The sequence below is a fragment of the Erinaceus europaeus genome, chromosome 10 (assembly GCF_950295315.1).
Source record: "Erinaceus europaeus chromosome 10, mEriEur2.1, whole genome shotgun sequence".
Classification (NCBI taxonomy): domain Eukaryota; kingdom Metazoa; phylum Chordata; class Mammalia; order Eulipotyphla; family Erinaceidae; genus Erinaceus; species Erinaceus europaeus.
In genome coordinates, this window is record NC_080171.1 from 86,162,779 (window position 1) to 86,177,297 (window position 14,519).

The 14,519-nt window shown below is 41.9% G+C and overlaps 1 protein-coding gene across 4 annotated transcripts in view; it reads right to left on the reverse strand.

Annotated features, from left to right (window-relative positions):
- ASTN2 (astrotactin 2) overlaps positions 1-14,519 on the reverse strand; it is a 1,286,255-nt gene that overhangs the window by 494,317 nt on the left and 777,419 nt on the right. For all 4 annotated transcript variants that reach the window (XM_060200048.1, XM_007521936.3, XM_060200047.1 and 1 more), the window contains one exon: positions 3,835-4,001. In XM_060200048.1, the coding sequence (XP_060056031.1) occupies positions 3,835-4,001 (167 nt within the window). The remainder of the gene's footprint in view (positions 1-3,834; positions 4,002-14,519) is intronic.

A 14,519-nucleotide genomic window follows, 5' to 3' on the forward strand; every position in this document is an offset into this window, starting at 1 on the left:
GCATCCTGGGAAGACTGGTGGTCTATAGTTGGATTTATGATGCATTCAGGGATATTTCTTGTTGCTTGTGAAGACTAGTCTCAAGGGAATCTCTCAGATATATCCAAAGCAGACTGGGGCAAGGTAAGTTTTTTTTTTAAATTACATTTTCATTTGTTTATTATTGGGTAAAGAGAGAAACTGAGAGGAGAGGAGGAGGTAGACAGGGCGAAAGACAGAGAGACACCTGCAGTTCTATTTCACCACTCATGAAGCTTTCCCTCTGCAGGTGGGGACAGGGGCTTGAACTTGGGTCCTTGTGCACTGTAATTTGTGCTCTTAGTCAGGTGTACCACCACCTGGCCCTGGCATGACAAGCTTTTCCTGTGAGGGTAGGAAATCTATTCTTTGCACTTCACCTTCAGTCCGTTTGAGTGAGATAAATTCTATCCGTGAGGGTAGGGGTCAGGCCTCAGAATGTTTTCTTTAGGTGTGAGGTCCTGTGAGACCATTTCTCCTTTAGCTGGGGGATGGAGAAAGAGATAGGCTTTAGACTCCCTGTTTATGCTATTAAGATTATTTGTGTTTAGAGATATCAAGGTTCAGGAACTAAATGTAAGAAACATTTAATGACTCTCTTCTATGCCTCTTACTAGGAACTTTGTTTCCCTGTAAGTAAATAAATCTTGCACATTCATTTACCTAATAAAGAATCTGTTAATCATAATCTGTGCCACTATCTCCACAGAATGACCTGTAAGGGTAGTGGGGGACAAGCCTGTGTTGTTACTTAGAGTTCTCATAACAACTTTAGAGAGCCACTATAATGTATCTCTAATGTCAAATGGGAGAAAATTGAAGCAGAGAACCCAACTTGCTCAAGGTCACACAGCAAGAAAGTGGTGCTGCACTTTGTTACTACATGCCCTTGGGCACACTGCTTAACCTTAAGGTAGTAAGGACTTCATTTTTTTTTTCTTTCACCAGAGCACTGCTCAGCTCTGCTTATGGTGGTGTGTGAGGACTGAACCTTGTACTTGGGAGCCTCAGGCATGAGAGTCTCTTTGCACAACCATAATGCTATCTAGCCCTGCCCAGACTTCACACTCTTAATAGTCATTAATACAGCAAAATAGAAATTAGTGAAATCTTAGAAATGAGGAAACTGGAGGTCAGGTGTCCTGAGAGGCTTACTTAGGTTAAAGGTAAATCCTGGCTCAGTACCCAAGTCTTAACTGATTCACCTTGACCAGTGCAGTGTTCTGTAGTTCAGTGGAGGCTGGAGATTGTTTCTATTTCAAAACTATATTATTGTTGTTGCTGCTGTTGTTATTTGCAACTAGGGGACAACCCTCCCACCCCCCAAGTACACAGGAAGAGAAATACACAGCTGATTCTGTATGCAAGCTCAGTTCTAAGCCCATGCATAATTTACTCAACAGTGCCCTGCAGTCACTTAAGCTGAGAGGAGACTACTATAAATTCAGGTCTACATTCACTAATTTATTTCTTATTTATTTTTCTGATACATATCTAGGGCCTCCAGCAAGCTGCTCCAACACCTGATTGAAAGGCACCTGCAGTCCTAAGTATAGTTGGGGCAGAGACGGAGACCCTGAAATAAGTCCCTAAGGAAAAGTGAACTCTATGGACTAAAACAATGCTGGTAAGAGTAATTTTGTGTCAAACCCATGCACATACTCCACCCTACCCCCACTTAAAAAAAAAAAGGTTGTTAAATACCTTACTCTACTTGTCTACATTAGTGAACACTGAGCATACTTTTATGTCTGACATAGATCTAGCAAGAGATAGGATTATTTTTTCAGTCACAACATGTCAAAAGATATACACATTTTCTGATATGAGCACATCATCAGAACAGGAATGGATGGAAGAAAAATGCTGCCATTTTCTCGATAAATTGCTGAGGCCAAAACACCATCCTACATGCTCTCCACAGCAAAGCTAACTCCCACTGCAAACCTCTACTTGGAAAACAGTTATCTATGTGAAATATTAAGCATCATCCTTGTCCAGAGATTTCATTTCACAAGTGATGAAATTGTGACCCAAAAAGTGGCTTACCCCAGGCCATCAAGTTGGTTGCAAAGTGGCACCCACTTGCTGTATCAGACTACCTCTATTTATTTTGCAGAGCTGGGGTTACAAGCATGCATAATTTCACTGTCCTGGGCCACTTTTTCTATCCAAATTCAGTCAGGGAGAGGGATAGACAGTTTAGAGCTTGAATGGTATTGTGACATAGAACATTCCTTGTGGTGTCTGCACATGAACTTGGTCCTGCTAATGGCAAATCGGGACCCTACCAAGGTGAGCTATCTCTCTGGCTTCAGACTAATTTTAAAACACAGTTGAGTGGTGGGGAAGGTAATCCTGTAGGTATAGAGTGTAATATTAATGGAGGTGAGGATACAATTCCAATCTCTGGTGTAACCTATGCCTGAGCTCTGTGATCTTTTAACTTTAAAGAAATCTTGATTTTGGCCACCAGGGCTATGTCTGTATGATATCACTATGCACAGGAACTATTATTGTCCCAAACACTGAAGAGAGAGAGAGAGAGATCACTCCATCATTTGTGAAACTTCCTCCCTGCAGGTGCTCTGATGTGATGCTTGGGAGCTTGTGCATGGTTCCATGTGCTATGTGGACTCTTACAGGTGAGCAACCTTCCAGGCCCCTTAAATGAATCAATAATTTGTACATCTATAAAATAAAATAAAAGCACCTTTCCTTAGCTGGCATCTTAGCATGAGTGAGAATTCTGGAAATGGCTTCCTTTAGATCCCCTCTGCCTTGGTTAATTATATTTACTTATGAAGGCATTAGGGCACAGGAACACTAAGTCCCTGAGGAAGAGCAAAGTGCATGCACTCAAAATGTGACACGTTGGCATGTAAATTGCTTTGAAGTGATGGCAACTAAGACCTGGTAGAGTCAGGAAAAGCTTCTTACTTCTGCCTTAAACATCAAAATAATTTAGATGAAATTACTTTCCTATACCAGGAAGATAGCTATCACTAAATGTAACATATATATATATATATATATATATATATATATATATATATATATATATATATATATTCAGAAAGACTTATCTATGTGGGGTGGGGTAACATTTGCCTACCAAGCATCTTCTCTTTTTGTCTTCCTGTGAATGGTCTTCCTCTTCAAACTTCCAAATTCCTACCACCTTCTTCTTATCTCAGGAGGCATAAAATTTTCAATTATCTGACTACCTTTGAGACTCATATTTCTATGGGGCTCCTATATTCATGTAATTGGTCTGTCTTAAGCCAATTTAATTATTAGATCAGCCAAAGAGCTTCAACGGGAAGAAGGGAAACTCTTTCCATTCTGGCACAATGAACTGGAATGCTGGAATTCCTGCAGAAGCAGAGTTAAAAGTCTGAGCTAAACCTCTGATCCGAAAACTCTTTATTACCTGCTGATTTCTTAGTGACACCACCAAGGTGTCTGCTTTTATCTCTAAACTACACTGACCAGGGACACCAGGGAGAAGTAGAAGGAACAGTGGATTTCAGAAAAAAAATTAAATTCCTGACCCTGGTATACAGGCTGAACATGGGCTTTCATGTATTATAATTATTAACCAATGATTCATTTTGCTTCTTCCAGCAGTCTCCCACACACCCAATAGAAGGTTATCTGCTCTTGCCTTTTGCCTGCTAGGCTAAAAAAAATAGGATTTTAGGTGAATGTGTAGAAGGTCAGGCTCAGCCTGAGTGGACAGCAGTTACTGACCTTTACTTTTGCAATCCCCACTGCAGTGAAGGTAGTGGCTGTGTCCCAGGGACAGAGACTCACCCGCAGAACATGAAGATGGTACTGGATGTGGTGTCATAGGGTAAAGGCAGTGTCTGCTGCAGGCACAGCTGCTCACAGCCGCCATTGAAACCATCTGAGCAGTCGATGCCCTTGGAGTGATCATAGCAGCCGGAACCATCCTTCATGGGCCTCAGCTCCTCAGGGCACTGCAGGAAAAGAGAGCAAGGGAAAATTATGACTAAGGAGCTGATGGGTTCTGTTACATTTTCACTTCTTACCTTTTGAAAAAGGAGTATGTACTAGGCATTGAAGAGACAAATTAAAAATCTCATTTGATCAGCTAATAGCTACATGACTTTGAAGAAGCTCCTTGACATCTCTTAACCTCAGTGTACTCACCTGTAAAGTGGGACTTGAGTCAGTTCTCACTTCATAAAGTTGGAAGAATGAAATGAGATACCTTTAACAACTTGCTTAGTACACTATGGCTCACCACACATAGTTGCTATATAACATGATCACATACATTTTTACTGTCCAATATAGTCTTGCTGCTATACAGGTTGCTTGGGAAGATAACTAGATATATTTTTCAAGAGCTCCTTTCAATCTGATTTTCAGCTTCTGTGCTGCTGCTCACTGTGTCATTTGGGGGGCAAGTTAACTGTCCTCTCTGTGCCTTAACATTCTCAACTATTAAATGGGCAGAGCAATGAAACCTATGGATTTATTGCAATGCTTGAATTGGATCATGAGGTATATATTTATTTCAGAATCTAGTGCCCACTAATGTGAGCTCTCTTCCTTTTTGTCATGAATTTGTCCTTTCCTTTCTGTCTTCCTGCCTAGAGTCCTAGATGAGATTTCCATGTACACCAGGAGATTGCAGAGTTAGTTAGCTTTTCATCTAGCCTAAACATCATTCTCCTAAAGTCACCAGAGTATAATTTCTTTATCACTACCCAACTTAAATAATAACTTTGGAGAGTAGAACTAGCATAATAGTTGTCCAAAAATAAAAATTATGCCTTAGGCTCAGTGTTCCCAAATTCAATCCCAGTTCATCAGTGCTCTGGTTAAAAAGTAATATTAGGGGCTGGTTGGTGGAATAACAATGTAGAGTAGACATATTACCATGTGTGAAGATCCAGGTTCAAATACCAACCCCCCAGCTGTGGGTAGGATGCTATAAAAAGCAGAGGAGCAATACTGCAGGTGTCCTCTCTCTCTCCCTCCCCCCACTCCTCTCTCTCTCTCTCTCTCTCCCTCTTCTTTTACTCACCATCAAAAAAATTAAGAAACATGGAAATAATGGCTGGGAATGGTATAGTTGTGCAAGTACTGAGTCCTAGTGATAGCCTCTGTGGATATATATTAGCAAATTGAATCTCTCTGAAGCTTACAGTGAAGGTTCACTACAGGTGATTTCAAATTCTCTGTCCTGTATGTGTATGTTCTTCCTACCTGGAGGATACTGACTAACTAGACTGTCTTCTGATTGCCTTAAAAAATACAAATTATTTCAGCCTCAAGTGACTTCATCTGAATGCTCTTGCAAATAAGTGAATGGAAGAGTAAATAAACAACTGCTTATTTATTTAACTTCCTTTTCTAGCATTTGGTGAGGCTGAACTCATTTCCAGCAATTGGAGAAACAGTTCCAACACTCTCGTGTTCAAGGAGAGAAAGTGAGGTACTAGGTTTTAATTTCAGCTATCCTGCTATCATTTCCTGTCCACCAAGATTAACATCCAGAGCCCAGTCCTCCTCATCCATCACTGGACATCCCTGATTAAAATGCCATCCTGATGTGTCCTTCCCCTGTAGACCAAATCCCCAAGCCTCTCCCCACATTGTCATCCTGAACAACATCAGTAACAAAATACACATGCAAAAATTAATTTTAAAAAGCCACAATAATAACAATAGCCAAAAAAAGGTCAGCCCTCTTGGAAATTAAATTTTGCCTAACAAGAATTCATAATTACAAATGCACGAGCAAGTTCTTGGAGACATTTGAGACTGGCGCCAGGAAGGGTGATGGGGAAAGTAGGTTATAAATGGCCTTTGTCAAGCGGCAGAAAGGTTATAAAACTGGCTACATTTTCTGCCTAATAAGAAAAATCAATTTTCCATGTGAGTGAAGTGCCTTACATATTTATACAGGTCCAGAGGAGTCTCCTGTTTGTCTCTGAACTTTCACTATCAACAAGAAGACATCTGTGAGCCATTTGCTGGAACCAAAATTTGGTGTGTCTGTGTTTATCTATCTTCAGAGATTCAGGGGGCATAGCTGGAAACTAACCAACTAACAGGAGATTGTTAGGGCAAGCTATTACTGCCAGTTCTCTCCAGTCCTCCCTGTTGGTTTACTACAACTTTTGTACTATAAAAAGGTGACCTATCATTCTATAATCCAGTCATAATCTAAAATACTTTCCCAGTTTTTCCTTAGTTAATCCTTAAAACAAATGTGTCAGGTAGCAAGGTAATCTGGTAATGGCTCCCAAAGAGATATCTCCATCCTAACCTTCAGGCTCTGAATGCTAAAAATGTTACAGACATGATCAAATAAGAACTCTTCAGGGGACAGTAGTGCAGCAAGTTAAGCACATGGTGCAAACTACAAGGACTGGCATAAGGATCCCGGTTTGAGCCCCCTACTCCCCATCTGCAGGGTAGTCACTTCACAAGCAGTGAAGCAGGTCTGCAAGTGTCTATCTTTCTCTCCCCCTCTCTGTCTTCCCTTCCTCTCTGGATTCCTCTCTATCCTATCCAACAACAATAAAAGCAATAACAACAACAACAACAATAATAACACCAATAAACAATAAGGGCAACAAAAGGGGACAGGAGCAGTGGATTCCTAGTGCAGGCACTGAGCTCAGCAATGACCCTGGAGGTAAAACAAATAAACAACTCTTTAGTGGTCAAGGAGGTGGCACAGTAGGAGAGCACTGAACTTGCAAGTGTGAGGTCTCAAGTTTATCCCCAATGTCCTCCCTCTTTCCTCCCCCCTCTCTCCTCAACAAGTAAATAAGCAAATCTTTGTTTTAAAAAGTTTTTGAAATGAAATCACCCTGAATTATTCAGGTATATCTGTACTCCATTATGGCTGTTCATACAGTAAAGACACAGAAATATAAAGAATGGAAACATATACATGAATACACACACACACACACACACACACACACACACACACACACACACACACACACATGAAAAAATAGCCAAAGAGTATCTAAGACTGTGGAAACTATGATGATTACCCTGGGTACGGGCATAATAAGACAAAGAACTGAGATGATGGGTACAGTGTGCAACTAAACCCTATAATATGATGATCTCATAAACCATTATTAAATAACTAATAAAAACCAAACAAAATGAAAAGACTATATGGAGACAGTCAACAAATTAGAGTACTTTTATCCTAAAGCAACAAGTGCTACAGTCTCCAGAAAGTGAAAAGACAAGAAAGAAGAGTCTCTGCAGGTGAAAAACAATACAAAACCCAGATGACACACTTTTAAAAATATAACTTTTTATTTTGACTTTTAAAAAAATTATTTATTTATTCCCTTTTGTTGCCCTTGTTGTAGTTATTATTGTTATTGATGTTGTTGTTGTTGGATAGTACAGAGAGAAATGGAGAGAGGAGGGGAAGACAGGGAGGGGGAAAGAAAGATAGACACCTGCAAACCAGCTTCACCACCTGTGAAGCGATTCCCCTGCAGGTGGGGAGCTGGGGGCTCAAACCGGGGACAGACTTTTTAAGATAAAAAATAATTAGTCTTTATTTATAGAATAGAAACAGTCAGAAATCATGTGGGAGATAGAGAGGGAGAGAGACAGAGAGATACCTACAGCATTGCTTCACCACTTGCAAAACTTTCCCCCTGTGGGTGGGGACCAGGACTTCAAACCCCAGTCATTCCATATGTATGCTCAATGAGGTATGCCACCACCCAGCACCTAAAACAGGCTTCAGATTATAGACTTTGATTGTAGTCTTTGGGTCTCTAGAACTGTGAGAGAAACAATTTGTCCTGCTTTTTGCCACTAGCCTATGGTAACATAGTACAGCAGCAGCCATGAAAAAATATTTGTGTTTTGCATTACTCCCATTTTGCTGAGGAGGAAATTGAGGAGAGGGGTAGGGGATGAACTTCTCAGGCTTTCTGCCTCTGGAGTTCTTAATCAACTGTGAGAGTTGACTGTTAGTTTTAGGGAACTGAATCAAAGATGAATTTAGAGTTGATCAACTTCTTTACTTCATTGCTGATGTGCAGAATAGGAAGTCCTCTACCACTCCAAATTACTCAGAGAATGAGTGGGAAATATGGAACTCCCTAGTCCTATCTTGGTATACTTTAAATTTATAGTGAAAACAAGGTTGCTAGGGTTCTTCTTAGGGAAAAATTCCTCTGGTGGAAGAGCATTAGCAGCCTGTCCCCCTTCACCCAGTAGGTAGACAGGAAAAGGGGCCAGACTAGCCAATATGTCTGCATCTTGCACCACAATTCTCCTATTCTACCTCACTGCTAAGGCCATAAAAGACATATGAATGCAGATATGAGCACCTGGAAACAATGGCTGAAGTAGATCTCCCAAGGTCCTCTGCATCCCCAGAACACAATATGAAATTTAGAAGACCTGGAAATTTGGACCCCTCTTAGTACTCTCTCTCTCTCTCTCTTGCCTCTACATGGATTTTCCTCTTGTTGGAGGGTAGGTTAAGAAAAGCAGCACTCTCCCTCTGTGACTTTTAGGAAGCTGGGAGAAGGAACCAGAGGCAGGGCCCAGAAGTGATAGTGTGTCTGCATATCCTGCCTCAACACTTCCTACCTACCTGGCTGCAAAAGGCCATAAAATGCAGATGGAGGTATATGTGAGGATCTGAAGAACAAAAGCTTTAAGTACATCCCCTGAAGGTCCTTCCCTTCCTCTAAAGGGTTCTCTAAAGCTTCAAAGATCAGGAGGTTGGGGGAGGGGGGTAGTGGTCTCCCCCCATCTCTCTCTCATCTACATGCCTACATGCTTGTATTTCTTCTACTTTTCTGTCCTTACTTTCTCCCAATAAATGCTCATCTTCCCCCTGAAAAATGACTTTCTTTTTTCCCCTTTTTGTTGCCCTTGTTTATTTTATTGTTGTTGTGGTTATTGTTGGTGTTATTGATGTCCTTGTTGTTAGATAGGACAGAGAGAAATGGGGAAGACAAAGAGGGTGAGAGAAAGTTAGACACCTGCAAACCTGCTTCACCACCTGTGAAGGGACTCCCCTGCAGGTGGGGAGCCAGGGGCTCAAACCAGGATCCTTATTCTGGTTCTTGCGCTTTATGCCATGTGCGCTTAACCCGCTGCGCTACCACCCAACTCCCATGACTGACTTTCTTCGTGACTCTTCCTTGTAGAACAAGTGAGTCTAGACTCTTATGAGAGGGAACTGGGGAATGACCCCAGTTAGCTGCTCCCTCCCTGTCAACATTCTCTCCCTGAAACATGGCTGTCTCTCTTGTGATTCTTCTGTTGAGGGAACATTCAGGACACAGAGGGTCCTGGGGACTACACTTTTTTTTTTTTTTTGCCTCCTGGGTTATTGCTGGGGGCTCAGTGCCTACACTATGAATCCACTGCTCTTGGTGGCCATTTTTCCCATTTTGTTGCCCTTGTTGTTATTATTATTGTTGCCATTGTTGTTGTTGATGTTCAATAGGACAGAGAGAAATCGAGAGAGGAGGAGAGACAGAGAAGGTGAGAGAAAGACGGACGCTTGCAGACCTGCTTCACCACCTGTGAAGTGACCACCCTGCATGTGGAGAGTGAGGTACTCAAATGGGCACCCTTGGGATCCTTAGGCCCATCCTTGTGCTTCACGCTATGTGCGCTTAACTCGCTGCACCACCACTGACACCCACAGCTTTTTTTCTCAGTCTGTACACACAGAACTTGAATGCATACTGCACACTTTTAGCATTTAGTTTGTTCTCACTCAATTTGCACATATAAAGTGGAGTTTCAATTGGTGCAGGGTTCCCCTTTTTCCTTTTGCACTATATGAAGGGGGAGTAGTTTAGTACATCGGGCCAATGAAAAGTGAGATATATTGTGACCCTAAACAGGGCTATAACAGAGCAGATTTTGAATTAGGAGGGATCTTGGGCATTGGTCACTGACCTTGAGTTTCTTGAGCCTGGGATTTTTGAGCCCAACAACACTGGGGAAAGTCTATCTCCCTTTTCTTCTAAACTTTTATTTGGCACATCTAAATAAAGAATTTAGAAATCATACACCTGAACTTGTGACCCCATTCCCATACTTGACTACCTCTGACCCCCTCCAATACTTCCATGTAGATGCCGGTCTAGAACTCAACTAGAAGAACTTAGAGGACCTCTGTAGCCCATGCCCTGTTTCCTTTTCCTCCCATTTTATTAACATAACAACAAACTAAAGGGAGAACTAGAATCAGACCTATGAACATGAGACAGATAGTTTATGGAAGTGAGTTTACCAGTTACCTCCAGATGATCATTTCTTCTTGAAGGCGGGTGAGGGCAGACTGCATCTAGCATTGCCACAATTTGTGATTCTCAGTGCCTTATCACAATTTTCACTGCTCATCATCTTGTCTCTGCCACTTATTGAAATAAAAAATCCATAGGATGCTGGTGGACCCCCACATCCGCATTCCAGTACCCCAGTGGCTGGCTCTGATTGTAGCTCTCACCTTTACTGCCAACACCTTAATCGACTCTGTAACTAATCAGCTTGTGCTGCATCCAGTTTGAAACTGATAAAAAGCTGGGTACTTTGGTACAAGTTTGTGCAGGTCTGTAACCCGTTAATGTAAAAAACAAACAAACAAATAAACAAATGAACAAAAAAAACAACTCCTTGTCCTCCATGTGGCCCCAAGTCTCATTCTTTGGTTATTTTTGAGGTATAATATGGAATTTTTTTACTACATCATAAGCTTTGGAAACTTTGATTAGGTCTGATCCTCACCCACCCTTGTTACTATGTTACTGTGAGAGGTGAACAGCATGGATTCTAGGATCGAAGGTGGTCCCCAGAAGTCCCTGCTTCTTGATGTCTACACTGTTTTCACCCTTCACTAGGCTGGTCCTAAGGATTGATACAAGGTTGGACCAACAGTACATAGTATGGTAGAAGTGAGATTATGCTGCTTCCAAGATGAGGCGATAAAAGACAGGTTTCTCATATAGCTTGAGTTAGCTAAATCAAGGTACCCTATGGAGAACCCTAGGTTGCAGGGAACTGAAACCTCTGATGAACAGCTCAGTGAAACAGAGGCCTGCCTACTGCACACAAATAAGCTTAGAAGCAAAGCCCCAGCCTTACCCAAACCAGTCCAGATGCCTGTACTCCTGCTACTAACATGGCTGCAAGTTCTCAGGGACTACAGTCATCTGTTAAGTCATTCTTGAATCTCTGACCCTCAGTAAATCTAAGGCAATAAATACATTTTAAGCAACATAACTTATATTCACAGAGGAGACTCCACTGATTACTTGAGCTTTCAATATGCTTAATATATGCTTAACCAATTTACTTAGTTAGGTAGGAAGAAACAACTAACAGAATGAAATAATAATAAACACTTTGTCAGTGGGGGTGAGGTGAAAGAAACACATATTAAGCATATGTGCTTAATAGTTGCTGTTATGGATATTTCTTAGGAGTTGAGAATTAGGAGAAAGAAGGAATATAGAGATCTGTCATACAAGAACTAGTGACACAGAAAACATGGAAAAATAAACAGTATAATTTGAATGAAGAAATGGGAACTTTGCAATGTGAGTGACTGTGGTATATTGGAATTGACAGATATTGGTCAGGGAGTGGTTTTTAGAGGGAAGAGATGTTACCGAAACAAAAGGGTGTATAGAGGGGAAGATCAGAACTCTTGCCTGGGTGCCACCATTCACAGGTCTGGTGACCTTGGACATATTCTTGAATGTAGTTAGTCTTTTCTTGAGAGTATAAATAGAGTATCTCAGAGTCGATTGGAGGTCTTAGCCCAGGGAGCGGTCCCAGCTAGTGAATCCTCAGCACTGAGTTCCCTTGTCTGTGTGAGACTCTGTGTGCTTGTGTGAATAAATCTTTTTTGAACATCGTTACTCTGTCCATGTCTGTCTTGGTTTGCGGTTGGGCTTGGTCAATAGCTTTCTAACAGGTAGAAGGTGCTTAATTGAGGTAATAGGCTGAAAATAACCTAATTTATTTCAATTAGTATGAACCTCCAGTTCCTTTCCTGACAACTGAATAGTATTTTATTGTATATCTATACCACATATTTATCTACTCATCTGCTGATGGGGTGTTGAGCTGTTTTCATAACTTAGTTATTGTAAACAGATCTGCAGTAAACAGAGGTGTGTGTGTGTGTGTCTCTCTCTCTCTTTCTGTGTGTGTGTGTGTATGTGTCTTTGTATTTTGGGTTAGTGTTTTTATGTCATCTGGACAGATACCCAACAATGGAATTATTGGATCATTTAGTAGAAAAACTTTAGTATTTTGAGAAACCAGCAGACTTTTTGTTTGTTTGTTTTATTTTTATTTTAACATTGAGATAATTATAGTTCCACAAGCAACTGTAGTCAATACTTTATAAGACAGACTTGACCCATGTTTCCTTTGACCAGTCTCCCCAGTGGTGGTAATATTTTGGAAAACAATAGTGAAAATATCTCAACCAGGATCTATATATTGATTATCAAGATACAGAATCTCCATGAATACTCCTGTTACTTTTCTCAAGCTACCTAGCTGACTTCCTTTTTTCTTTTTTGTTTTTTTAAATATTTATCTGTTTTCTGTTTTGTTGCCTTTGTTGTAGTTATTATTATTGTTGTTATTGATGTCGTTGTTAGATAGGACAGAGAGAAATGAGGAGAGGAGGGAAAGACGGAAAGGGGGAGAGAAAGATAGACACCTGCAGACATGCTTCACCACATGTGAAGTGACTCCCCTGCAGGTGGGGAGCCTGGGGCTCAAACAGGCATCTTTACACTGGTCCTTGTGCTTTGAGCCATGTGCACTTAACCTTGGCTACCTTCTGACTCCCAACTGACTTTCTTTCTTAATGACTAGTAACCATTGATAAAAAAATCTTACCATTGCAAAGAAGGTACATATATAAAATATAGCACACAAATCTTTGAAAACTGATTTTTCTTATTTTTTCTTGGGGAGCACACAGTATAATTCCCCTGTTCTTCCATATTGTTACTCATAGCAGCATTTAGTTCTTATCATAATGAAATAGTCCTCCATGACATGAACACGTACAGCCTGTTTATTCCTGTTGAAGGACATGACATTTGTTGCAGTTTCCTTTAGGGACAGGAGGGATACTATAAATAAAAGTACTACATAAGTGACGCTGAGGAGTTATTCTGATGCTGTCTCCGCCCCCAGGTTTTACCATGCCCTGAGAAATCCTAGCAGTGCCCCCTTCAACCAATCCTGGCTCCACACGTCACCCCTGGTTGTTGCCCAATAAAAGCCCCCTCACCCCCCCCTCGCTCTCTCTGGGCCCTCGGCTCTCTCTCTCGGTTCCTTTGGCTCTCTCTCAGATCTCTCTCCCTTCTCTCGTCCCGTGGTCAGGTAGTGGGGACAGCCATTGTTGTCTAACTCCACGTGGTCTGAGCCACCCCCCCATCCTATAATAAAGATTTGTGTACCCCACTTGTTCTGGACTTCCTTTCTCTTCTCCGCGGTGCAGCCCGACACTGGACCACAACAACAACATCTGGCGCCCATCATGTTCTGCACCGTGTTCTACCGCTGGGTAGCCCGGCCTGAGGTCCCTGAAAGCCGCCCAGACACAGGTAAGTGGCATCCGCCCACCTCTGTGGTCCTGCGTTTCCCTCCACCATGGGAAATTTTTCGTTTTATGAGGAAGTGTCCCAGTCATTATCTCCTTCTCTCCTGGGACAGAGTCATGCTCTCAGAGATGGTTTAATTTTTGCTACACCGTGGATTCTCATAGCTATAATCACGACTTACAAGATATGTACAACATGGTCTGCCTTGAGGACACATGACCTGGAGGTGGAGATACATGAGTTAAAGCACATGTGCTTAAGACTTAGACGCCCTAAGTGATCAGCGGCTAGACCCAAAAATTCTGTTCCCACAGACACATACACATGTTCGGAAGCTCCTCTTCTGACCCTGCCACCCGGGTTCAGCTTCTCCTGAGGCTTCCGGCTCTCTGACCCTGCCCCCTGCTGATACGTCATCATTGAGAGACCTAGTGGCTGAGATACGAGAGTTAAAGGATATTTTTTCAGCATTTAAGGACCTTAAACTATGTGCAGTCCGCCCCAAGAGCTCCGTCCCTGTAGACACGTGTTCAGTTTCCCCTGAGGCCACTACAGCAGTTTCCAAGGAACCTTCCACTTCTGTATCTCCCTCTCCTGTGCCATCAAACCAAATCCACACCTTCCTGGTAAACGTGGCCCCCTCTAAACAAAACCCTCAGCCGTGGCAGCCATACACCTCTAAAGAGCTCGGACAACTCAGACAAGTGGTCAGAGAGGACAAGATCCACGCTCTATGGACCAAGTCCATTTTAAGGAGTTTTTACCAGCACCTTAACAACCCCCAGGACTGGAAAGATCTGGCTTGTGCTGCACTCCCAGACGCCCTCTACCTACAGTGGACAGCATGCTTCCACGATGAATGCTCTA